General features: G+C 46.0%; 1 protein-coding gene across 2 annotated transcripts in view; it reads right to left on the bottom strand.

Moving 5' to 3' along the window:
* The window catches only part of Traf3ip3 (TRAF3 interacting protein 3), a 25,878-nt gene extending 539 nt beyond the window's left edge, over positions 1-25,339 (bottom strand). For both annotated transcript variants that reach the window (XM_031339502.1, XM_031339499.1), the window contains exons 1-15: positions 25,094-25,339; positions 21,051-21,450; positions 18,541-18,688; positions 18,389-18,452; positions 18,133-18,157; positions 17,857-17,886; positions 17,563-17,658; positions 10,676-10,747; positions 8,347-8,487; positions 8,021-8,158; positions 5,416-5,551; positions 4,974-5,036; positions 3,280-3,336; positions 1,951-2,072; positions 505-618 (exon numbers count right to left, since the gene is read on the bottom strand). In XM_031339502.1, the coding sequence (XP_031195362.1) occupies positions 505-618; positions 1,951-2,072; positions 3,280-3,336; positions 4,974-5,036; positions 5,416-5,551; positions 8,021-8,158; positions 8,347-8,487; positions 10,676-10,747; positions 17,563-17,658; positions 17,857-17,886; positions 18,133-18,157; positions 18,389-18,452; positions 18,541-18,688; positions 21,051-21,392 (1,548 nt within the window). In that variant the 5' untranslated portion in view covers positions 21,393-21,450; positions 25,094-25,339. The remainder of the gene's footprint in view (positions 1-504; positions 619-1,950; positions 2,073-3,279; positions 3,337-4,973; positions 5,037-5,415; positions 5,552-8,020; positions 8,159-8,346; positions 8,488-10,675; positions 10,748-17,562; positions 17,659-17,856; positions 17,887-18,132; positions 18,158-18,388; positions 18,453-18,540; positions 18,689-21,050; positions 21,451-25,093) is intronic.
* Positions 25,340-27,043: the final 1,704 nt, after the last annotated feature.

The raw sequence follows: 27,043 nt of genomic DNA on the forward strand, positions 1-27,043 counted from the left end.
GCCCTTGTCATTATGTTTACAATGAATCAAAAGAATACTCTTTATGCTTGAACCAAGACAGACTGAGTATCCTTTTTCTGAAATGCTTGGGATTAGGAGTCATTTAAATTGTGTCTCCCCGCCCCCCCCCATAGTATTTGTATAGACTTTACCAGTTGAGCAGACATAATAAAAAGACATCCTGAATTCCAAATGCCCTGAAATCATTTGACGCTTTTGAGCATCGTGCTTCTGTATGCACGGTGTGTTCTGGATCTAGAACATGTCAGGTTTCTACAGCAGGGGTGCTCAATCTAGTGACTCTAGAGATGCATAGAAATGGGGCAAATAATGGACAGTGTTTCTTCCATGTTTGCTGTATTGTTGGCATAGTGTAAATCAAGTGGCATGGGACAGGATGGCCAGATGTTGGTGTGGGCTGATATATTGTATCTGTAACACTGAGCTTAAAAAGGAACTACCCCACTGTCATGTAGAGCTGTAGAGGAGGATGGCTGCTCTTACTCTGGGAGATGGCTCCTGGCTGTGCCTCAGCACTTCTTGGTGGTGATGTAGCTTTTGCAAACAGGAAAGGTACTTCTCATTGAGGATGTCTAATTCTGAATGGAGCTCTCTGCACTGGGGAGAGCATAGCAAGGTGTCACCAATTCTCCTTCCTTCTTCCCTTCCTTCCTTCCCTTCCTCCCTCCCTTCTTCCCTCCCTCCCTCCTTCTTTCCTTCCTTTCTTTTTAAGATTTATTTATTTATTTATTTATTTATTTATTTATTTATTATATATATATGAGTAACACCAGAAGAGGGCATCAGATCCTATGACAGATGGTTGTGAGCCACCATGTGGTTTCTGGGAATTGAACTCAGGACCTCTGGAAGAGCAGTCAGTACCCTTAACCCCTGAGCCATCTCTTCAGCCCCCAATTCTCTTTCTGACAGAACTCTGGAAGAGGACTACCCTGAGTACTATACTCCTTCACTTGTTTTAAGTGGTTCATTCTAACCTGATTTTCTCAGAGATTTTAGTCTTCTTCCTATCATATAGTTTATCGTGAGTATGTTGAGTTATAAGATTGGTTATGATGCATGTTACATTTTTCACATAGAAACACTTTCAGTTATTTTGTTGTTGGTGTTGTGAGTGTGTATATGTGTATGTGTGTGTGTGTGTGTGTGTGTGTGTGTGTGTGTGTATAGATGTATGCTAATATCCTATGGGTGTGTGGAAATCAGAAGACAAGTCTTTGAGTCACTTCTCTCCTTCTGCCATCTATATGGTAGGTCTCAGGGATTGAACTCAGGGCCTCAGGCTTGGCAGCTGGTACATTTACCTACTGAGCCAGCTTGTTGGCCCGAGTACATGTAAATGCTTTCATGTGACTTTGTGAAAGTGCTTTGTATGTAGGTAAACTTAAAAAAAAAAGTTCTTCAGCACAAAAGACTTAGTAATAATTGGAGGACATGCCTCTCTTCCTTGGTATCTAGTTGTTTCTGCACACTTCTGAAGGGTGTGCAAGTTTGGAGGAATGTTCCTAGGAAAGTGTTTGTTATTTAAAAGATACAACATAAAATAAAGCATGCTGATACTTAGCATATGACAATGTAAGAAGTTAATGTGTTTACCACATTTTTTTGTGTGTTCTGATTGACTTCCTAATTGGATACCAATATATCTTTTAATAGGGGTTGTTATAAATTAGGAAGGAGAAAGATTGCAATTCAATCCAAGAGCAAAGACATTTATAGAAGAAAAGGAACACTTGTGGTCATCCAGTGACAATTTAAGCTTGGATATTCCTGCTTTCCATTGACCCCTAGAAGGTTTCTCTGCCCACTCCCACCCCATCCCAATCTAGATGAACCCTCACAATCTGGATAAACACAGTCTGGATGAGCCCTCACACTCTGAGCATATCAATCTAGATGAGCTCTCACAATCTGAGATCGCCTCCTCACCTCCTTTTCCTTGGCTTGGAGCTGAGATTTCTCCTTTTGTAGTTGGTCTTTCTCCTTCCCTGTACCCTCAGGCTTCACTTCATCAAGGGAGAGCTTTGGATTCCATACAGGCAGACCCTGATCTAAAAAAGCAGCCAGATTCTCAGTGACAGTGAGGCCTTTGTCTGTGAGGGCTGGTCCTGACACTTCATGAGAACCCTTAGCATTTGTGGAGTAGGGAGATGGTGTGTTTGTCTATGGCTTCACTGAATGGAGCAGAACATTCTGCATTAAATAACTCTGGTGTGCTGGCACAGCGACATATGCATGCCAGCAATTGCAATGCCTCTCATTAATTGGGAGGCTCAGATAGGTGGATCTCTATGAGTTCCAGAATAGCCAGTTACATAGTGAGACCCTGTATGGAAAAGAAAACAAATAAAAGAATTCTGGTGTACCCTGTGGCTTAGACACACAGCTGGAGTTTGGACTCTTGGAGGCAAGGTTGACTTTTTTTTTTTTAATTTGTCTTGATTTTGTTTGAATCTGATACTTTTAGTGAACGCTTATGAATTGAAATGGTTTTCATTAGTCATATAGTATCTAGTTTCTCATGTAGGTTTGCTTAATGATTCCTCTGTGACCTTTGCACCCTCATTTCCAAGTCCTGAAAATGGAAATCATTCTAGACTTACCTCTTAATACTTTAAAGCTGGGTTTCTGCCACCTTGTAGTCCTGGTTTTGCTGAAAACAGCACTGGACTCAAGTCAAGTTCTGGGCTGTTGCTTTAGTTCAATTGTTCATTTATTTGATCAGAGCTCTTTATGTTCTTAGCCATACTGTGAGGGCACACTCATTTCTACATTCTCGTGTATTACACCCAATAGCGGTGAGAATAAAGCAACAGACTATGTGTTGTAGATAGCTGAGGAGCCTCGGGAGCTTCTCTGTGGCTGATGAGTCTTTAGCAAACTTGGGGCCCAGAGTGGTTAGGGTTGGAGTGGGAGGACTCTTGTATGCTGTATGGTTGGGTTGAGAAGTTGAGTGTGATTTGTAAAGTCAACTGTGTAAAAACTGACATGAAATCCTGAGTTCAAAATCAATTTATTGAAATGTTCAACAGAGACACATGTTTTCAGAGAAAGTAGAAACCCTCTCCAGCAGTTTATATACCTCCCAGAGCAGATGGCTGGCTGAAGTGTTCAGGCCAGTGATCGTTTCTCAGAACGTTCCCCTACCTCCCTGACTTCACAGACTCAGGAGTGGGCAGGACCCCAAGAAGTCACGTAGTCCTTTCCCCAGCCTTAGGCAAAGAAAGAGCAACATTTAGTGGGAGGAAATTTGCTGACCTTTCTTTAAGAGCTTCTCCTGTTCTTGAAGTTGTAAGGATTGATTCCGAAGCAGACCTGTTGGGAGACAAAAGGAACTTGTCTGTGCTAGCAGACTTACTGTTAAGACTCATTTCAGACATTGGCTTGGGGCCTCAGTTGTAAAAGGTTAGTTACCATCTGTGAGGAACTGAATAGTGTTCCTCAAAATTTTTGTCCTGAAGTTTTAACCCCTATAATCTGAACTTCCTTGAGATGGAGTCTTTAAAAAGGCAATTGATTGAACATAAGGTCTTTAAGATGAGACCTCATCCAGATAACTGGTGTTCTTAGAAAGGGGATATCTGAGCTGGAGAGATGGCTCAGAGGTTAAGAGCACTGACTGCTCTTCCAAAGGTCCTGAGTTCAATTCCCAGCAACCACATGTTAGCTCACAGACACCTATAATGAGATCCCGTGCTCTCTTCTGGCTTGCAAGCATACATGCAGGCAAAACACTGTCTACATAATATATAAATAAATAAATAAATAAATAAATAAATAAATAGAAAGGGGATATTTATACCCACACATGCTCCAGGGAAAGTGATGTAGACACTTGAGGGAGGATTAGAGGGGCCCTTACAGCGGAAAGCACTAACTCTCCAGGCAGCTTGACTTTGGTCTGCAGCCCCCAGAACTGTGGAATAGCTTTTTTTTTTTTGTCTAAGTCACCTAATCTGGTACTTCCTTACAAATAAGCCATCCTTATGTCAGCTTCTGTCATGGCTCTGAAGGAGCAAGTTTCCAGGTGACATTCTAGCAAACAATGACAAATTTTACCTTTAAACTGCTTCTTTTTTTTCTCTATACTAGTTATTGTGAATTCACATACGCTGATTATTTTTTTTTCATGGAATATTTACCCCTGGCCTTGCTTAGAATGGAAGTTTCTTAAGAAACGATTACTTTTGCTTGTTGGTATTACTTCAGTGTCTATGTCCAGGATGCCTGACTCTTGTGTAGAGGATCGATGAATACGTATTTTCTGAACCATTCTAGTGAGAAAGCTCTAAGTGACCTGTTCATGTGCATTCCATAGAGTGCATAAGAAAAGAGCTATCTTAGCCTAATACTTCTTGAAAGGGGGCAGTTCTGGGGCCTGGCACAGCGGGTGAATAAGCACTCTTGTTGTACATGCATGAGAACCTGACTTTAGGTTGTTAGCAGCCGTGTAAATAGCTGGGCTTGGCTGCCTGTTCCTGTTACCCTAATGCAATTAGTTCTGGGGACAGAGAAGGGAAGATGGCTAGCCAGCCTAACTGGAAAAAACAGTGACACACCCTTTCTTAAGGGACTAAGGCAGACAGTAGCAGGGAAGATCCTCAACACCCTCTAGCTCCTTTGACTCTGCATATTGCATGGGCACACGGGGGCGAACACACACAAATAGAAAGGAAACACAAGAACAGATGTTAATGTGTAACTTGGGAACAAAACCATATAACTTGTGGAGAGCTGTGCAGGTGACCCCCCCCCCCACAACCCCAGAGCTGTGCAGGTGAACCCCCCCACCCCCCCGCAACCCCAACCCTCTTGCAGGAAGTGGGCTGGAAAGAGTGCTCAGAAACAGGATGCACTAGCGCCTGGACAGCTCAGCCCTCCTTTGAATGTTTTCTGTGGTCAGGAGCAACAGAATCCACCTGTGCAGGTTGAAGCCTGAAAAGGAGACTTACTCTGTAGTTGTTGTACTCTGCTCACCAGGGCCTGTTTCTCCTCCTCTGACTTCTTTAGTTGATCTGAAAGTGAAAGAATACAAACAGAAATAGGAGAGCACCAGAGGCTGGAAATGAGAGCTCTAAGTCCTGTCTTCTGTGACCCGGGAGTGTCAGGTGTCTTTCAGATCTGAGGGGAGGGGCCAGCATTCACACAGGAGCATCACAATGTTGTGTCCACATACTGGTGGGTCCTTTCAGCCCATACAGGCACAGCTAGGAAGCCTTCACAGTCCTCAGGTGAAGCACAACTAATGCTCATTTTGGTTGGTTGACATTTCCCTGCATTTCCCTCAAGGAAAAATGAATCATAGGACCAAGCGCAAATGATGACCAAAGCTTCGCCCCATAGCCTCCTTCCTCTGAGTCCTCATGACCCTGTGACCTCAAAGAAGAGGAGTACCTTGTAGGTTCTGGGTCTCAGAGCTCTGCTGCTCTCCGTCTCCCTGCAGGCTCTCGAGTTTGGTCTGGAGCTCCTGGTGCTCATTTTCTAAAAGTCGCAGGGCCTGGCTCATCTGTGAGTCTCTGCTGTCTGCTCCCTGCAAAGAGGAGGGGGAGGAGCCACTGAGTAACAGGTCAGTGTGGTTAGCAACAGAGCAGAGACAGACTGGTGCCATGGGACAGGATGCAGTAGAGCTTTAGAGATGGGGTGTCAGGAAATGGAAGTTTTCCCCTTCCCTTTGTTATGCCCTATCCTGTTTGTATATGGCAGTGCCCCTGACTTGATATTTACAGATATTGATGTATGTCTTGATGCCTTGACAGATCGCCACATCAAGACAGAACTTTTCTAGATGTTTTACTTTCTTTTTACTTTGGCATGATCAGTTGTTGAGGGAGAAAGGCTATTTTCACAAAGGATTAAGGTTTAAAAACCTCAAACACTTTCCTAAGAATTGCCTTATGCATGATGAGAAGAAGAGAGTAATTGTTAAGATGTGGATGTTGTGTGCAGCTAGTAAAATTTGTGCCTCTAAATGTCTCACACCCTCTTTCATCAAGTATATTTTTTTCCTGACTCATGTGTGGGGAAATTATAAAGATCCACTCCTGGGGCAGATCTTCAAAGTTTCAAACTAAGTATGGAAAATCTATGTGTTAACTGGAGATTTGGGGAGTCTCACCTGGAGTGCAATATGTGACTAGGGAAATTGGGTCTCCTCTCTGAGTTCTTAGATTTGTTAAGAACACATCAAGGAAACTTATCTTGCAACAGATGGAGACCACTACAGAAAACCACAGCCAATCAAAATGCATACCTGTGGAGCCTGGTCTCAATGAATACAGCTATAAAACAACTCTATACTTGAGGCTCAGGGAACATTGCAAAAGGGGGGGCAGAAAGATTGCAAGATCAGGGAGTTTGCTGTGAGACTGTGCCTCCTAGTAATGTCAGAAGCAACACCCATAGATCTCACCAACATGGCTGCCCAACATGGAGTGAAAAGGAGGCCACCAATGGGCATGCTAAACTAGATGGGGGAGAGCCCATGAGGCCTCAACTCTACATGGAGAACTTTAGGGGAGGTGGTCTTCTCCAGGGAAGAACATACCAACTGGATGTTCAGGATCAAATGGTCAGCCCTGAAAACATTCGTACAAGTAACATATGGACTCAACAGGTTATATCCAGGAATCTATATGCATGCACACATATGCATTTAATAATAATTGATGAAAAAGAGACTATGAACGTGAAGGAAAACTGGGAGGGAGATAGAAAAGGCTTAGAGGGAGGGAGAAGAAAGGAGAAATGTAATTAGAATCTTGAGAATTAAAAATATCTAAGGTGGTTAACATTAAAAATACTAAAAACAAAACAAACAAACAAAAACACCCAAATCAATAACAAGGATGACAGAAGCTGAATGGGCATTCTGTGAATCTTAGCAGCTGCCTGGAGGATAAAGGTGGAGAAGAGGTAACGAAAGTCATGCCTTTTGAGTTAGGGATGGAGGTTTGGCGGTTTGGCGAGCAGTCCTATGGCAAAGGGGATAGAGAGAGAGTAACATCAGAGGAGTGAGAAAGTCCAGAGGGTTGTGGAAGCACACCTAGGCTTTGACAAGAGTTAGGAAGAAAGAAGACAGAAGAAAAAGAAAAGTTACACTTTTCTGAGAATTTCAGAAGAATGGGCAGGCTTGACCAAGTAGCATAGCCGTGGCTCTGTGAGTGACTACACCAGGTACAGGCTTTCTGGAAAGGGAACGTACATTGCCTCACTGAAAGAATAATTATTTTTCCTTCTTTGGCATGGCTTAAGGTGAATCTGCCTTCCTGAGGTGGTTCATTAGCTAGAAGACTCACTGGCCCAAGTGGATTAATTCCTGTGTTTTGGGGAGCATGGAATGTTAGGCCTCCACCCAGGCCAGAGGAAACGCATGTAATTGCTAACCCAAGTCAAGTGCTCATATGTACCAGACTAAGCTACACATGTTGTGTGGGTAGTCACATTTAATCCATGCAACAAAAGACCCTGATTTTGCTGATGAGGAAACAGGCCTATGGAGGTTAGTTAGATTATCTAAGGTGGCAGATTGAAAGTATAGGAACTTTCGAATATGCCAAGAATTTACTGTAATGTAACACACCAGCAGGATGCGTTAGCACCTGCAAATAAATAGTAACATTTATTGTGTGCAAAACAGTGGGCAGTTATGCACTGAGTGCCCTGCTGGGGTGGTGTTTGAATAGTGTGCAATTAATTGGTAGGCCGATCTGATCCACCCGATGAATGTCCCAGACCAGGCATTTATTTGTATTTGGCTATGATGTCTTTCCAGTGGGTACTTAGTTCATTTGCATGGACAGTGTAGGCATTCCCTCTAAGTATGAACTTATGATCCAGAGCTAAACAGTGCATCTGGTACTAAGTGGGGAACGGATGAAGACTTGAAAGCTGCTCATTCCACGTGTCCAGCCTTTGGGGCCCAACTCAGATGATCCCTTTCTCAGCAGACCCCTCTTCCCCCTTCTGCCCCACTTCCTCTCCCATTGCCGGAGCCTGTTACCTGTAGTTTGGACTGAAGCACATGCAGTTGGCTCTCCAGCTCCTTGTGCTGGTCCCCTAGGGTCCTCCAGTCCTCCTTAAGAGCTTCGTACTGACTCTTCCACTCCTCACACTTCTGCTCTGCCAAAGCCAGGGACAGCTGAGAGAGACCAGAGGAGAGAAGGTTCCCAAGGAGCCGAAGCTTAGATAAAGGGAACACACTGAACTCCTGGAGTTTAAAATGCAGGATGAATTTGAGGAGCAGGCTCCCTGCAAGAGGTGGTTGGCCCCCTCACTCTGGGGACTGCTCCCAGGGCCCCAGCCCTAGGAACTGCACAGCATCTCCACCTGTGCCCTCTGCAGTTGCTGCTCAGCACACATTTTCTCCTCCAGCACTTTCTGTAGTGATGCCTTAGCCTTCTGCTCATAGCTGCTTCTCTGGTCTTCCATCTCCAGCAGTACCTTTTTCATTCCCCAGGGGGAGTGTTTCTGTAAATCAGAAGCAAGTCAACAGATACACTTTGAACTTTTGCCTGCCCAACGACAGGGATATACACATGAGAATACGGTAGGTCTCATGCTCAGGATAGAGATACCAGTTGTGTGGTGGGCCCTATTGTCAGGCTGCTGCTGAGCAGAGGAGTCTCCCAGGCTGTCTGAGAGGTGCCTGCCATTGGTAGGGCACTTCTACCACAGCCTCCCTCTCCTCTGCTATGCTGCAGACTTAGAGAATGTACCGGTTCTGTTGAATCTCACTAACTCCTCTTTTCCCAGTTTATTTTTGCTAAACATTGGCATATTTGCATTTATGAGAATGGGGCCCATGATTTTGGAATTTCCAATAATTACCCCCCTCCCTCCAGTGCTCTGCTCTGTGGATGAATCTCCCTCACTCCACTGGAAACAGTTTTCAAGCAGGGGACAGTGCTGTTTAAAAGAAAAAGTTCAGGGGAGCTGAAGACTTGGCGTTTTAAAAGAGTACATTTGCATTAGATGTTTCCCCCAGCTTAAGGACCAAGGAAAATATCCCCAAATCAGATAAAATAGATTTGCCGATCCCAGTAAAGTCCTTGATGGTCCTCGTTACCTCCCCTTTTTGCCTTGTGATTTCAGGGAAGGCAGGCAGCTTTTATGGTCAGTTCTAGACTCATCTGGGTAAGTCCAGATAACGAAGGTTAAGGAGAGGATCATTAGCAATCATTTTGTCTCACCTTGGGATTGTCTGGAATGTTGTTTTTGTATCTGCAAGGGTACTCTGCTTTTTGGAATTTTCATTAAAAGTCAAACCCAAGAGTGACCGGTTGAAGCCAAACATGGTGATGTCCTAGTTACTAGGTTAACTAGTAGTAATCTCAGATTAACTTCATTTCCAATAGAAAAATTAATAGACTACGTTGGCATAGTTGCTTCTATCTGTGACTCTAGCACTAGGGAGGCTGGTGGGAGGGTCACAAGCTCGAGGTTGGCTTAATCACTACACCTTTCTCAACAACAAACAAATTAGAGATTTGCATTCTGGCTTGCACGCTCGTCCCTTGCAAGTGTGGTGGGCATATTTTAGCTGAGTGGCTAACAAAGAAGCTCACGTTGGAGACAAGCCAACATATAGGCTTGGAAACCTAGAGACCACTGAGTGGTTTTCAGCTTCCTCATGCTGTAACCCTTTACTGCAGCTCTTCATGCTGTGATGAGCCCGGCCATAAGACTGCTTTCATTGTTACTTCATAACTGTAATTTTGGCACAGCTATGATAATGATGATGTAAAAGTTTTTGGAGATAGAACTCTGTCAGAGGGGTCATGACCCACAGGTTAAGAACCGCTGCTGTAGCAAATGTAAGCTGTTCTCAGCTGTGTAGGAAACTACTGATCCCTCTGGTGCCACATGAGAGAAGCCCACCCATTCCCTCCCTACTTACATTTCCTTCAATATTTTTTTATATGTGTGTGTGTGTGTGTGTGTGTGTACTCTTGCCAAACACAGAGTGTGTGTAGATGTCAGAGGACAACTTGTAAGGGAGATGTAGATCTTTCCTCCTACCATGTGGATCTCAGGGACTGAACTCAGATGGTCAGCCTTGGTGGCAAGCACATATTAAGCCCTTGATGGTCCCTCTTTTCCCACCTGCATTCTTGATATCTCTCTACCTGTCAGGGGAACTGATTTTCTTCTATTGTAACTTGGGAACAGGCCAAATCAAGAGATTACTGAAGCTGAACACTAACATCACTTTCTTTAGACCCTTGAGTTTTTTTTTTTTTTTTTGCTTCCTCAGTGTTGCTGCTAAAAAAAACAAACAAACAAAACTTCCTGAGATGAGAACCACTTTTGTGATTTTCTGTTAGACCCTCTTCATCTGTTCTCAGATTGGGTCTCTGGAGACTGACTGCGTGATGTGAACCTTTACCAGCGGCTTCTCCCTTCACTTCCCTAGGAGCCAGCAACATGTTAAGTGTTGGAATTCCTTCCCAGGGTACGAATGCTTGGTAGGGTAAAGAAGGGCAGTTGGAGGTGATTACATGGCCAGTTAGGGACAACATAACACAGACAAGCACAGTGAGGCAAGAGTTAGTATGCTAATCTCCACTTGGTAGCATTTCTAGAAGGCAGGACTAAGATTCAGACATTTTAACTTTATTGAAGTTAACGTGCTACAAGTGTTCTCCAGAATGCTTACCTGCAGGCAGGTGTAGAGCTGGTTTTCTAGGGATCTTAGTTTGCCCTTCAGTTTGTCTTCATTAAGCTGTCCCTAAAGTAAACAAGATTAGTTAGTAAGCTAAGGCAAAAACAAACAAACGACTGCAAAGAGGCTTGCTAGATCTTTCCAACCCTGTCGCACAGCCAAAGCTTGGTGCTGTGGGCTGAACCCCTTCAGGTGTAGAGGTGGCTAAGGCACTCTGAGGGGAAATTGGTTTTCTCTCTGTAGGCCAAGGGTGATCCAGACTGGCCCCAGATCCTTTTTGTACCTTGAGTTTCTCTAACAAATGGCCCAGACAGCAAAGAAGGCCACAGAGAGGGAGGTTTCTAAACTGCACCCCTCTGCTTCCCACTTTCCTTGTCTCCTCTCATCCTGGACCAAGACCTTTGTCTGTAAAGCACAGGCATGAAGCTAAAACAGGTCTTTGCTCCTGGGGAGAATCTGTATTTGTTCCAGCTCCTTGTTAGGGGTCGAACTATGCTCAGCCTTCAGTTTTGGATGCTGCAGTGAGACGCAGTACTCTATCTAGAGTGGGAGCATATTTGGAGGTTGTGATGGTTTGTATATGCTTGGCCCACGGAGTGGCACTGTTTAGAGGTGTGGCCTTGTTGGAGTAGGTATGTCACTATGGGCATGGGCTTAAGACCCTCATCCTAGCTACCTGGAAGCCAGTATTCTGCTAGCAGTCTTCAGATGAAGATGTAGAACTCTCAGATCCTCCTGCACTATGCCTGCCTGCATGCTGCCATGCTCCCACCTTGGTGAGATAATGGACTGAACCTCTGAACCTGTAAACCATCTCCATTTAAATGTTGTCCTTATAAGAGTTGCCTTGGTCATGGTGACAGCAGTAAAACCCTAAGACAGAGGTACACCTTCAATGAAGGTAATGCAGTCAAATGAATTTAGTCTAGTCTGGTGGTGTTTTTCTAAAACAAGACCATAACATAAGGACAAACTGAGGGAAGGCCACAGAAGACAAGATGGGTGTTGGCAACCCATACAGCAGGAGCGGGACTAGTACTGGTGATACCTTGATTTCAGGCCCCAGGAGAGTGGGGCAGAGGTCTCTGTCATGGCAGTCCTTTCATTTCACACCCTTCATATCAACTGAGAGTTAGTTCCTAGAGCCCCTCAGAATGCTCAACTCCCTTGTATATAAATGTGTACATTTATCTAAGGTGTGCGTACATCTTCCTATATGCTTAAGACCATCTCTGACTCACTCACAGTACACTGGGAATACCATGTAAATGTCAGCTATAATGTATGAACTTGGCACTAATTACAAGAAAGACAAGAAGAACAGGATTTTTTTTTCCTCTTTCAGTTATTCTCGATCCAAGGTTGGTTGAATCTGAGGTTTTGGAACCCGTGGCTATAGAGGAGTGATTACTGGTGTGTGTGTATGTGTCCCCTTCCCTATCTGGTAGGACTCCTGAGACATTCTTTGAAAAGTGAGAAATGGACTTACAGATATGAAGCAGAGTAGGTGTGGGCCCAGGGAGGGGTAAGAAGGTTTCTGGGAAAGTCACAGAGGAGGAATTCAGAAGGAATTTGCTGGGTCAATCTAATGGTCTGTTCCTACCCCACCCGGTGAGCCCCAAGTCCTGAGGTGCCTCATGACACTTTAAGGTATCCCTTGATCTAGGACCACCCAGAGAAAGATGAGCAGAAGTGCAGTTCTGGTTTCTAGTCTTGTATCATTTCAGCTACAAGATCCTCGTACCTGCAAACATTGCAGCGTTTCAACTATTTTGTTGATCTTTGTACCTGTATACATTGTAGCATTTCAGATACTTTGTTGATCCTTGTATCTGTGTACATCTCTTTGCCAGCCTTGAGTTTTACTCAGGGTCTATCTGTCTGGAGTAGTGGGAGTGCCAGTAATGAGGATATGTTTCTTAGAGATAGGGCTGTGAGCAGTGGTTTTCACATTCCTTCTCTGACTTGTCTATCCAAGTCCTGTGGGACTCTTGGGAGATCTTTCTCCAGGCCTGGATGTTGTGGCTCAAGGTGTCAAGCTGACCAAGCACTTCCAGCCCTCATGGCTAAAAAGACTAGGGCAGAAGAGGGCGTCTGGGATGAGGTGGGCCTCCCTTTCTGAGAGTCAGGGTGCCTGGGGAAGGCAGGAAGTGGTATTACACAGCTTCTGTTTTGATCTTATTTGTTTAATACTTCTAACTGTAGGGACCAGGGGGATCCCCCCACCCTTTCGGCTTCCTGTGTTACTCAGCTGGGCCTTGCAAAAGCAAAAACCTTAGCCAAAAACAATTTTCTAAAGTGCCTCCTACTATTAATGTTTTTCTCAGCCGCATGTGGGAAAGAGCAGAGAGAAAGGGATTTGGCATTTACAATAACCACAGGGCTTAGGACCAATGAGAGAGAAGGACAAAGGCTTCCACTGTTCAGGCTCAGGGGTAAGTGGTAGAACAGCTGCATTCCCCAGAGGGGCCTGTTCACTGTCAGTCTGGCAGCCCACACTAAGCTGGCTCCACCCTGCCAGCCTTGCTCTGCGTTGGTCTTCCCACTAAGTGCATGCACTTTTCTTTGCCCAGACTCTACAGTGCAAAGTCAAACCCACCAAGTTTAAAGATCATCTCCTTATAGCTTGGAAGCAACAGAAACCCCAGACAGTGTCCTTGAAATGTCCTCTGGGTATCTTCCTATTCTGTAGTATCATGTTTATTCAGTGTTTTCCTCTTCCAAGTATTTAGGTATCTCAGCCAACCCCCAGATTATTTTTCCATTTATGTTGCAATATAAGACAATTTATAGTATCTCCTTTCATGTAGGAATAAAGGCTGCCACCCAAGTCTAGGGAATGAACAAAATCTCTTGTCCACAGCTCTGCCTTCCCAGACTCTCTAAGGCAAGCAGGAAAGTCCCAGCCAAGTTGCTGCAAATGGAGCACATGGTTTACTGCCCCCAACTCTCCCCATGCTGACACCAGTGTTAGAGTATCTGAGAAGCTCTAAGGCTACAGACCCAACCCAACCCTAGGAGCCTGGAGCACCTTGGAAAGGCCACCCCTGGTGGAGGAAGGCAGCGAGGAGGCCACACACACACACATGGTGTTGGTCCAAGGACTTCAGATCCTGCTGCTGTTTGAGCTCCTGCCTCAGCTCTGTTTCCAGAAGCGCCATGCCTCACAACAGAAGCCCCTTCCCATGGCTGCTCATCTCTTCCCTAACAGCTTGCATAGTGTGTGAAACCCGTTCCCTCTGTGCCATCATCTCAGGATCTCAAATCTGCTTTGCAGATCTTAAAGCCCCAGTGCTCCATTCCTGCTTCCTCTGCAGGCAGAGCTACTTTTGTTCTAGTGGCCAGCTCTCTATGTTCTCAGCAGTTCCTAGGGGTGTCTTCGGGGACACTGACCCTGGGGTTGTCCTGTAGATCTTACCATGAACATCCTTGCATGAGAAGCTGGAGAGTCATATGTAGACACAAATGGAAAGGACAAAGTAGACACTGGGCTGAAGTCTGAGTCCCAGTTCTGACCTCATTCATTCAGCTATTTTCCTAAAAATCACCAAATGGGGCCAAGGTCTGATGGCTTACTGAGGCTGTCTCAGGAGGGGTAGAATTGGAAGTGTTTTGTTTTGAGAGAAGCAAGGATTCTCAAATGAACATTTATCGATGGCTTTTCTTAAATGCAGGAAGCTGGAAGCTTGGGGTGGGAGAAACAAGAGAAGTGTGTGTGAGACCTGGGAAGGATGGGAAGATAGGCGAGAGGAACCAAGCTGGAGCCTAAGGAAGAGCCTGGGGTAAGATAGCACCCTCCCCCAAGCTTATGATAGAAATGGCTTACAAAAGAAGACAGGGTCTCAACATATAGCCCAGGCTGGCCTGGAGTTTGGAATCCTTGGTCTCAGATTTCTGAGAGCTACACATATAGCTCTTACAGTATCTGCTTCATTCCCAATAAGCACAGTTGGCCTGGACTTTCTAGACTTCTCCAGGGCCCCACCCCTCACTCAGCTGGGCCTTTGATTGGAGAAGCTAGGAACACAGACCAGATCATTCCTTTCAATTCAGTTCTGTAGTGACCAAGCTCCTCCAAAGACAGGTTTCTCAACCTGAGGGTGGCATGCAGTCTCATGGGCCATTCTAAAACAAACTGTCTGCCGTGACATACATGTACACACACATACAAATATGTATTTATGCATGCTTGTGGGTCTTTTCATTAAATCTGAAACAATCCTTAACTGAAAAGCTTCAAGTCTCTTGTTCTGAAACCGTGAGAGAGGTCTTTGCTGTTCAGACAGGGTCCCTTGCTGTCCATCACTTTGGGCTATACCCAGTGCTCTGCACACCTAGGCCCATGAACATTCTAATTCCCTGAGCGCTCTTCTGCTTTTCCTCCTCATCAAGCTACTTCTGAACTGGTGAGCTCCAGCCTCATCCTGTCAGGCCCAGCTGAAATGGTCTCTTTGCAAAGAGCCTTCCTTACTCTACCCCAGGCAGAACCACTCTCTTTTTCTGTGCCAGGCTGCACATACGGTTTGCAGCCTTGTCTCACTGGCATTGTCTGCTGCCACTCTCCCTTGCTGGACTGTGAGTCTTTCAAAGCAAGGTCTCTATTTCTTTTCGTTCCCGAAGCCCCAGCATAGAGCTGAAAGTCACTAAGTCTCTGCTGAAGGTGTGCGCGAGATGAGCTCATTTTAGCTCAGTACCGGAAACCAACTCACATGCCCAGCTGCCCGACTCAGGCTCCTGCTCTGCCAGTGGAAATGACTTGGCAAGCAGAGGCCTGACCAGAGGGACTTCTGAATCCAGGTCCAGTAACTGGATTGCAGAGTGGGAGTGGTGATCTTCTGTGTCACTGACAACTTCCTGCAGTGTTTCGTAACTTCCTGTTTCACTTCTTTAAGCATAAACCTTCCTATGAGTGAGGTTCATGGAGGCCTGGGAAACTGAAGTTCTCCCTCAGCATATCTGCTGCCTTAGGCTTTGGTGGCATCAACCTGCTTATCATCTGCTGTACACATGAGCTCCTAGAGACTCTTTTAAGGGATCTGCAGGGTCTCTCCCTTTCCAGCATGTGTCTCTTTGACACTGAATGCTTTCAAATACTTTAACTAAAAGAGTGAATCACAAGAGGTTGAATTCAGAAGCAAATAGAGTTTAGCTGTCTTTTGTTCAGCTAGATATTGTAAATGCCACTTCGCTGTTTTTATCCTTTTGAAAACAAAGGTCTTCATTAAAATACATAACTTAAGTAAGTGAATGTACTTGACTATTGTTATTTCAAAATTAATATTTCTAAATTTCTGGTTTCATTTTTGACAAGGTAAGTTCTACTATGGTACACATCCGAAGTTCTTTGGAATTTTTGGTTAAAAACTAGTATAAAGAGTTTTGATATAGGGGCTGGAGAGGTGGCTCAGTGGTTAAGAGCACTGACTGCTCTTCCAGAGGTCTAGAGGGAATTTAGTTCCCAGCAACCACACAGTGGCTCACAACCATCTGTAATTGGATCTGATGTCCTCTTCTGGTGTGTCTGAAGACAGCTACAGTGTACTCATATAAATAAAATAAACCTTTCTTTTAAAAAAGCATCCTGATATAAAAAGTTAGAAAGCCATTGTTCCAAACCAAGCCATGCTCTGGCTCTTGGGTGTCCATATTCCTGTTTGTAACCTGATCCTAGTGCCCTCATTTGCCTGGTAAATGCCTGTCCTTGGGTCTCCAGCTCTTTTCTCTGGAGTTGTCTATTCCCTTCTATAGTCTGCTCCACCCTGGAATCATTTCTTTTCTTTGTATTATTTTGGCACATGTTTTGTTTTCAAAACTATGAACTCTATAAAAAGCAGGAGCCTGAGCCTAGAATATGGCAGTGCATGACTTTAATCCAAGTACTTGGAATGCAGAAGCAGGTGCATCTCTGTGAATTAAAGGCCAGCCTAGTCTACAGAACAAGTTCGAGGCCATCCAGAGTTATATAGTAAGACCCTGTTTTAAACAAATAAACAAACAAACAAACAAGCAGCATGTTTCTTCCTAAAGAACAAATTCCCAGTACTTGTTAGCAGGAACATGACCTTTGGCTGTCTAGAGAATGAACAAACCATCATTAGAGACCTGAATTTAGGTAAGCGATTATGTGACTGTGGGCAAGGCCTTGGCCCGTTACAACAAACAGAAAATCAGACTAGATCACCCATTAAGTCTTCTCTATTCTGCCTCCTATTGTCACAGGCTGGCTTGTGTGGCTCTGTGATGGTTAAGTTTGATTGTCTGCTCCATGACGTTTAGAATCACACTGAGGACAAACCTGTGGGTGTGTCTGCATGGGAGCTTCTAGATTGCAGAGGTGGTTAGACCTACCTCCAAAGGGACTGTCCCATTCTATGGGCTGGGCTTCCAGATTGGAAAAAAAAAAAAAGCAAGGACAGCCAGCTAAACACCAACATTTCTCTCTTGGCTTCTTATCTATGGATGCAGCATGACAAATTGCCTCACAGTCTCCTGCTGCCATGACAACTCCCTTCCCCCAATGATGGTCCATAAACCAAAACTGGTCCTTTCTTGGAAGTTGCTTTTGTCGGATATTTTGATGCATCAACAACAAACAGAATTCCTCGTGAAAGCCCTTGACTTTGACAATACTCAGTAACAACACTGTATAGTCATTTCTTTCTTTTCTTCCCATGGGTTTAAAGGCAGGCCTGTCTCCTTTTGGTTCTGGGCCTTCCCTGGGTATGCATTTACTGTGTGACCCTTTGGCCTCTGCATCTGAGTATCACCACCTTTACCTCTTCCCAGTGAGACAGCCCTTCCCTTGTTAGGTGGTATGCTGAGAGAAATGAGGTGGGCATACATAGAAGACTGCGTACTTTGTCTGAAGATTTTACTCTTACCTTCCAAGAGCTGTCAGAGGCCTGGATCAGGGCAGGCAGGAGGTCCTGGAGAATCACCATTTTCTGTTTTAGGATCAGCTCCCTTTGTAAGGCTTCCTGGAGGGAAAAATGCAAAAGGAAAGATTAACCTGGAGGAAGAGTAGGTAGAGATGTAGAGATGTGTGTGTGTGTGTGTGTGTGTGTGTGTGTGTGTGTGTGTGTGTGTGTATATGTGTGTGTGAGTATGTGTGTGTGTGTGTGTGTGTGTGTGTGTGAATGTATGTGTGAGTGTGGAGGGGTCACCATGATACTTACTTTGAGGTATTCTGAGAGTTGAATGATGTCCTAGTGAGAGAGATAAAAGAGATTCAGGAGGACTTCAGCGTAGAACCAGAGCCCTGGCGGGCTTACATGTAGCAGGTCTCTTTGCCTTGGATCTGGCAGAGTCTTTCTGGCTCAACATTTATACTCAGGACCATCTGGCCATCTTGGAAGAAGGTGTTCCTCCACCCTGAGTTTATTGCAGAATCCCAGAATGGTAGAGCTTAGGTGCCATCTGAACCAGACCCCTCCAAATGAGGGTTCTCTTACCTTGTCTAGGACAGCAACTCCACAGCTGGGAAGAGAAGGAAAACATAACAGAGGGTCAAAGAATGAAACCTGTGAGCAGGCAGGATGTCAGCTGCATTTGGCATCCCTGCTGAACAATAGTAGGATGGGAAGGGCTTTTCCCTCCTCAGTTAGGGTGGGCTCCTCTTGGTGTGTCCAGTGGAGGTGTTCCAAGTAAACATTTGGAGAGGTAGATGAGACATGAAACTTTGGGGCCAGGAACACAGAAGGAACTCACTTGGTTTGCTGACTGGCATCATTCTTTATTGTTGGCCATGCCTCTTCTGCCTTTGTCTGGGTGCCTGAGAGATAGATAGGATGATTCAGCATCCAGGGAAGAAGGGAGGATGAGGGGAGGGGTGGGGGAGCTGGACAGGGCTGTGCTCTCACCCCGGTGCTGTCTGTGTGGCTTCTTGATGTCAGAGTCCTGTGTTGGGAAGGCTCTCCCATGGGAAGCATGGTGGTCATCCAGATCCCTCTGGATGCCTGAGGAGGAATGATTTAAGGCTGGGAAAACCTCAGAGCTTATCCCCGTTTCCTGGAAAGCAAGTGAAGAATGAAGGATGCTGAATGCCACTCTGAAGGGCCTCTTAAGTCTTCCAGACAACTGCAGAAAGAAGGATCAGAGCCTGGGGATGTAGCTCAGTGCTAGTGGACTTGCCAGGCACAGACAAGGCCCTTGGCTCCATCCTCCATATGGAAAAAAAAAAGCAAAATGGTAATCACATCTGTGTGCACTGAGTGTTTTTCCTGAAACTCACATGTTGGAATTCTAACAGAGTTGGGAAATGGAGCCTTTGGGAAATACTTATGTCTGAGTGTGGGGCCCTGATGAATGAGGTTAGTGCTCTACCAGAAGAGCCATGCAGGAACTTGTCCCTCTGTCTGCTTTCTCCCGTGAGTGGACACAAGGCATCTGCACACAGGGGGGAGTGTCCTTATCATATTCCAGACACCCTGGAGCCTCCAGCTTGGGCTTGAGCCTTACAAATGATGAGAAATACCTTTCTGTGAGCAAGCTGTTCTGTGTGTGATAATCCATACGCTATTTCCCACCTAGAAAACCACTTGTTCTTCCTTGTCCTCCACAGGGGGAATGTCTTTTCTTGGCCAGACAAGGGGCCAGTCTTCCTTCCTTCACTGGTCTCAGCCACTCAGCCATGTGCTAATTTAGAGGGAGATGTGGTCAGAGACTTGGCAGTAGTCAGACCTGGCCTTTTCTAGGCCTCTGGCTCCTGCCTATCACAGAGGGCCTAGAGGGGCTACCTGCCTCTCCTTGGAGCCACAGGACCTTTGAGCTTTCCCCACTGAAAGAAGACAGAGTAGGGAACTTGTTGGGAGGATGGGATAGTTGTCATCACAGGTTAGTCTTTTTATCTTTTCTCCTACAAAATAAAAAATTAAAAAAAAAAAAAAACGCACTAAGAGCCCAAGAAGCATCTATGGGATTCCATCATGGGCCGACCTGATAACCATGGGCAGGCAGTTATTTCACTGTTTTCTGTTCTGTCCTTCATACCCTGTCCCCCTTGCCCAGGGCATTCAGAGGCCTTGCTACTGCAGGCAGCTGGTTCCTTGGCAGTTGTGTTCCAGGATGGTTGTTCTGGGCAGCTGTGTGGCAGCCTCATGAAGGGGCCAGAGAGAGAGAGAGTGAAGTCAGTGAAGTGCTTGCCTTGTTACCATGAAGCCCAGTACCCATGTTTTGTTTTGTTTAAAAAGCCAGGCTGGCGGTGAGTGCTTGTAATTCCATTGCTGGGGAGGTAGAGCCAGGCATCTAGAACCCAGGGGCTTGCTGAACGGCCAGGATGGCCTACTTGGTGAGCTCCAGGCTAGTGATAGACCCAGCGTCACAAAGCAAGAATGATACCTGGAGCGGACCTTTAGATTTCACATACAAATTCATGTGCACCCACATAAACACACCACACACACACACACACACACACACACACCTGCTATATGAAGCACCTATTCTTGGTATGTATGGCAGTACCCAGTGTTACATGGACCCATTCCTCTTCTCAGTGTGCTGACGATATAGCAGGATAACACAGAGTCTGCTGTTGTGAACACTGCTCCCCCTAGGCCATGCTAATGGGCTTTCTATGTATTTATGCACTATTAACCATGCAGGCTCAAGAGAGCAGAGGTGGCCCGGGTTGACCAGGGAAGGCTTCCCTGATCAGATGAGGCCTCAGTTAGGTGAAGCTGTTAGAACTGAAGTGTCACAAGAGAAAGAGAAGACTGGGTGTGAAGCCTTACTGGAAAGTAAGAGGGTGTGTGTACGTGTGTGTGTGTGTGTGTGTGTGTGTGTGTGTGTGTGTGAGCATATGTGTATGTGTCGCTGTGTGTTTGTGTGTGTGTGTGTGTATGCATGTGCATGAGTGCGTGTCTGTGTGATACATGTTGGGTTATAGAACTGGGGATGTGGCCCAGTGGCTCAGCAGGCCGAGAGCTTGGCTACCATACATAAGGCCTTCAGCATCGAGAGACCAAAAGGAAAGCATAATAGAATCTGCTAATTATGGTACACCTGTAATCCCAGCATTCAGGAAAGGTAATGAATTTGAAGCCATCTTGGATTACATAGCAAGGTCCTCTCTCAGGGAAAAAAAAAAAAAAAAAAAAAGAGAGATCTTATACCAGTTATTGGCTTGAAATTGCTTATACAATTATTTCCTTTCTCCCAATAGGCAGATGTAGGACCCTTCTCTTCAAAAGAAGTTAAAAATAAAGACACCACAGAATCTCTGAAAGAACAATGGTTGATGGCTAAAAGAAACCTGACTGCATAGTGAGGAAAGGATTAATGGAAATCGATTGCTAGTGACATTCATCTCTTATACCTTGCAGACCCCCACCCCTGGGCCTGGAGCAGCATTGTCTAGGACATATCGCACCTGCTGTCCAGGGAAAGAGGTCTTGTTGGCACCAGGCAAGGACTCCTTGAGGATAGACACTTGGCCTGCTCCTCCATCTGTCTTTCTGGAGGGCCCTTGCTCCCTGGCTTGGCCTTTCTTCTCTTCTTCCAGGTTTCTCCTTTTGAGGAATTGTAGCTGCCGAGCTCTCTGAAGGCGTTCCTTGTGTTGGGCCCTCAGCACCTTCCCTGGCAGTCGGCAAGTGGTCTCATTGCGGCGGCGGCAGCGGCTTTCTCGGGTCTCCTGACGTCGCTCACACTTGGCCTCATAGCTCTCGGCCCTCCGAGCCAAGCCAGGGGAGGACCTGGTGTCTGAGCTGATCATGGTGGCCTCCCGGGCACCTGTTGTGCTTGGCTTACTTTCCTTGAACAGCTGCTTGGATCTGCCAGATGCCAAGAGGGAGGAGTCAGAAGATGGGCTGCAAACTGACAGGCTATCTCCCTGGGTCAACACACAGGGCTCCATCCATGTGTGTTGAGAATCCAGGGTCAGGACTCCCAGGCTCAATCCTGCATGAACTGGTACAATCCAGTAAGGCCAGGTTTCTGCTTTTCTCTAGCACTAATCTCCTAAAGTGGATTGGTCTCTCTGGAAACCCTTTTTCCTTGACTAGATGCCTCTAAGCAAGGGAGCACGGAGAAGAAATGACAGTAGCCATAATGAGCCTACAGCCATGTGGGTGTCTGGTAGAACTGTGGACAGCCCGGTCCACTTTATCTCCCAGTCTAAAAAGGAACGATGATGTCATCTTTACTGTCTCTTGCTAAGTGACACTTCCTGAGACCTAGAAGGATAGCTACAACCCCTCAGGAAGTGACCAGGTTTATGACTGGCACTTTCTGTTCCACTCCTAGCTCTCAGCAGCCATCTTGTGGCTCTGGACTGGCATGACCTAGGGAAACTTTCTCTAATTCCTCCATCACCACACCTGACCTTCCTCCTTGTCATCTACTGTGTATCTAGTGCTGGGTTCTGACTCTCAGCTGCTGATCAAGTCAGTCTGTTAGCTGAGAACCTTCAAAATGCTTGGTGTTGGTTCATTTCAGAGAATCTGGCTCAGGGGCTCAGAGGTGAGGCTCTGTTCTCTTAGGATCACCTCCCTGCCAGGCTCACTCTGGTCCCCAAACCTGCCATCTAAACTGGCAAGCATGTGGGGTTCTCTCAACAGGAATCCTACAAATTGTAAGAAACAAGACAAGAGAAACCTGTATAACGGAAAGTCCCCAAGGAACAGCTTTTAGGACAGGCCACCCTTGAAGGCCCTCTAGGTGGCCTTGCCTGGCATCCATATAGTGCCTAAACCCTCATCTTCACCCACCTACTATGAATTTGGCTAGTCTTATTTTGGGCTCTGGTAGCCTGGTGGAGTCAGGGCTGGACTCAGAAGAGCTACGCCCTATCATCAGATATTGTACTCTGTTTCCTGTGCCCTCTGGAGTCAGACTGTGGTGATGGAGGAAGGTCCTCATCACGGCCACTGCCTCTTGTCTAAGACCTGATTATCCCACTGCCCAGGAATTCAGTTCCTGGGTGGTCTTGCAGACACTGGCCAGCTCTGACCCCTCATGTGTATAGGCTGCACAGACTCAGGAAGAGGTCCCTGTGTTTCTTTGGTGGGATTTCAATGCCTATCCTAGCCCAAGATCGAATCCTGTGCAGAGTTCCTTCTCTCCCTTTGGTCACAGTACTCATTCCCAAGCCTGTGGCTGGGCAGCTTCACTCTCTGGAGGGTTTTTCTTTTTATTAGATATTTTCTTTATTTACATGTAAATTTCTCCTTTCCCAGCTTCCCCTCCAAAAAACAAACAAAGAAACAAACAAAAACAACAAGAACAAACCCATGTTGCCTCCCCCCTCCCCATGCTTGCCACCCCACCCTCTCCCACTTATTGGCCCTGGCATTCCCCTACACTGGGGCACAGAACCTTCACAGGGCCGAGGTTCTCTCCTCCTACTGGTGATTGAATTTGCAATCTTCTACTATGCACATGCTGCCAGAACAATCAGACCCACCATGCATAGTCCTTGGTTGGTGGTTGAGACCCTGGGAGCTCTGAAGGTACTAGTTAGTTCATATTGTTGTTCGTCCTAAGGGGCTGCAAACCCCTCAGCTTCTGGAGGGTTCTTATGTGGCCAAGTCCTGTATGCTTTTGATTATCTGACTCTAGAGAGCTGGAGGAATACCCTGCCTTGGGCAGAGCTTTCCCCAAGGATTGTGAGGTGCTAAGTGTTTGCCTTTTCCTCAGGCGTCTTCCCACTCTCACTGTGTGGGGCTCCCTAGATTTGCCACATGTCACCCTGTTTATTTAATTATATAGAAAAGGAGTCAAAAAACCTACTCATGTTCTGTCATAAATGAATATATAGAGGAGACTTGGGATTACACACAAGTGCACCTTCAAGCCACACCACCTGACTATTCTGTCTTCGCTGAAGGAGGGGAACCTTTGCTTTAGGGCCAGACTGTGATTCACTTCCAGGTTGTCAATACTCACCAAAGAGGTATGTGTGTGTGTGGGTGTGGGGGGGTGGTTGATAAACCTCAGTGTTCTCATTTATGAGATGGGGCTAAAACTTCCATTGAAGGGGAATGAGCCTTAAAAGACAACACTCAACACCCACACCATATACCTAGCACATAGCATATGATAAACGATGGCATTTTAAAAACAATGGATATAAAAATATTGTAGCTATCATGGCTGGTGCTGGATACTGAAAACTTGGTGCTGTGAATCAAATGCCCCAGGCAAAGCCAGACTTGAGGATTGAGAATGTTCAATTTTGCCCTCTGATTCCCCTACTCCCTTCTCTCAGTTCTGAACAGGACTTGTAGCTCCATCTTGGAATAATTTTACTGTGGTTCCTGTAGTCTCTGAGTTTGAGTTACAAGGACAAAGTACTTCTCTGTGGTCTGGATGCAGTCGTCCACTCAATTAGGTCAGACAGGAAGGCAAAGAACAGGTGAAGAGTGGAGATGCCATTGTAAGTGTGAGGGCTTAGGTTCCCCACTGCGGGGCTTCATACTAGAGGGAACACCCAGGTTGTAGATCCTCCTGCCTTCCAGATGAGGAGAAGAAAGGTCTGAGGGGTTTAAGGCAGGCCTGTGATGATGTCTCTTCCTGATCTCCATCTATTGTCTGTAGGTCCACTGAAATACGGCCGTTTTACTCTCTGCATCATTAGAACTTAATGATTAGGAAGTTGCAATAGGAATGGCTCCCTAGAGGGAGGAGTGTCTCTGGACCCATAGCCTTCTTCTACACTTTCTGGGGTGTGACATGACACCTGTATGGAACCACACAGCCTTCTAGGATGGTAGGATCATACTGGCTTGCTTAAACGCAGGAAGGCTTGTGGAAGGTCTGATAGACAGGGACAGGCTATAGAAAAAAAAAGGAACTGGTCCTGTAGTTCAGAGAAAGGTCACAAGGCCACTGCCCAGGATTTCTGTAGTCTCTGAAGTATCCCTTGTCAACATGAAAGGGCCTAGTTAGAGCATGAAGGAAGGGCTAGTACTAGCTAGGGAAGGCTCTCCTTCCTGCACAGGAAGACAGCAGCACACTGCCTCTCACCTACAGACATGTTGCTGGCTTTCCACGTTTTTGCACCTACCTCCTGGCTGTGTATGCAGAGGAAATGATGGGTGGCTTCCTACAAGGATCTGGCCTTCTTAGTTCAGAGTTCTCAGCGAGAGCTGAAGGAGAAGGGCCTGTTACAGGGATTCCCTGCATTGAAGGGTTTGTGAAAGATCATCTAATTCGTGTTACGGATGCCTAGCACACCAACACCAAGCCGTGCGACTCACACCTAATCTAAGCTAACAGATGGAGCGGAGATGGGAGCCATACCCTGTGGTTGCCTGCGGACTCCAGCACAGGATGCTTTTTTGGTCATACAAACCCCAGCAAGTAAATTCTACCACCTGCTGCAATGCAGGAGGCTGGCGTGGCCGAGCATATTCTGCCCCAGCCTAAGTCAACAGACCCAAACCTGGATCCCAAAGCACCTTCCTCCACAGTTACCTCGGGTCCCAGGATCTGTCTCGAGTGTCTCAGGAGAGCCTTCAGCCCTTTCTAGGTTTCTCTGGTCTCAGATGGCTGGGGAAGCCGTCAAGCCGAGGTTCTAAGCCCCATCACCATTTTCTTCTTATATTGATGTTCTTTTTTTTTGCACAGCAGCCTGCTGAAACAGGAAACACAAGCCAGAGCTCTCACAAACCTCAGTTCCTCTCCTTGCCCTTAGCAATTTGAGAGGGCCCCTGCACCCCTGGGGCCTCCAGGGCTGGTGAGGAAGTCCACCCAGACACCCACACTCTCCAACTACCTGATTGGTCTGCTCTCCGGCAGTCTCAGCCCCATATTCATTTCCTGTGGTTGGCGTTGTAGCTCACTAGGTAGAGTGCTTACTCGCCTAGCAAGCACAAAGCCCTGGATTCCATCCCCAACATTAAAAGCCAGACCTGAAACCCCAACATTCAGGAAGTAGAGGCAGGAGAACCAGGTCAGGATCATCCTTAGCTACATATTGAGTTCAAGGCTAGCCCAAGCTACATGAAACCCTGTTTATAAATTTATTTTTTTCTAGGATTGCACATGGATGAATTCTGTGCCATATCTAAACCTTGTCACTTCGGTGGTAAGACTCAGGAGGGATGTTCCTCATACCATCTAGCTGTTTGGAATCTCTCTTTCCTTTGAGTACCTCTTTCCCAATGCTGGCACTGGGTAGAGTCTTCTGTGGTGTGAAGGATCTGTGTGTTTTGTGGAGTTCTAGATCCTTTAGGGCATCCTAGATTCATGTCCTTATGAGGCAATGTGGAGGGGTGAAGTATTGGAGCCAGAGGGCAGGAGGCAGAAGAATCTGAAAGATCCCCTTGAGTTGAACTAACAAATCTTGGGAAAAATTAAAGACAACTGATACATTAAAAAGAAACTTATTAACGGGAAATTCCAAAGCAACTCAGGGTAGATAAGTAGGAAATTTATATAGTTCCTTATAGCAAGTTCACAGACTGCTCTGGAACCTTCAGAACAAGCCATTCAGTATGGAGGTAGGATGGTTGATGTGACTGCTGTGACCGTACAGTTTGACAGGTGTGAGGCAGGTGTGAGGTGGGTGTGAGGCAGGTATAAGGCAGATGTGAGGCAGATGTGACACAAGTGTGAGGCAGGTGTGAGGCAAGTGGGAAGCAGGTATGAGTCAGGTGTGAGTCTGGTGTGAGTCAGGTGTGAGTCAGGTGTGAGTCAGGTGTGAGTCAGGTGTGAGGCAAGTGTGAGGCAGGTGTGAGGCAGATAGTGAGATGTTCAAGTAGCTAGGATAAGTTTTGTTAACATGGAGAACTTATCACAGTCCTCTTCATAACTGCTACCTCCTCATTCTCTTAAGAGAAAAAGGCAAGAAGGAGGCAAGAAGGAAGCACACAGGCCAGATTCTTACACTAGAGCCCAGGGAGACAGGAGATTATATCAGAATTGCTATAGATCCTTTGTTCTTTTTAAAAAACTATATGGAAATGTATACAGAGATCAAAATCTTTTCTAGGGCTGGACACTCTTTGCATGCTATACCCATGCTACTGGGACTAATAAGTTAATAATGTATGCTCAAGGTCACATGGCATGGGTGCATGAGTGCATAGGTACATGAGTGCATGAGTTTATGGATTCATGAGTATATGGACACATGAGTGCATGGATACATGAGTGCATGGGTGAATGGGTACATGAGTGCATGGATACATGAGTGCATGGGTGCATGATTGGATGAGTGCATGGATACATGAGTGCAGGAGTGCATGGATACATGAGTGCATGGGTGAATGGGTACATGAGTGCATGGATACATGAGTGCATGGGTACATGAGTGCATGGGTGAATGGGTACATGAGTGCATGGATACATGAGTGCATGGACACATGATTGCATGGGTGCATGGATACATGAGTGCATGGGTTCATGGACGCATGAGTGAAT

The sequence above is a fragment of the Mastomys coucha genome, unplaced genomic scaffold (genome assembly GCF_008632895.1).
Source record: "Mastomys coucha isolate ucsf_1 unplaced genomic scaffold, UCSF_Mcou_1 pScaffold1, whole genome shotgun sequence".
In the NCBI taxonomy this organism is placed as follows: Eukaryota; Metazoa; Chordata; class Mammalia; order Rodentia; family Muridae; genus Mastomys; species Mastomys coucha.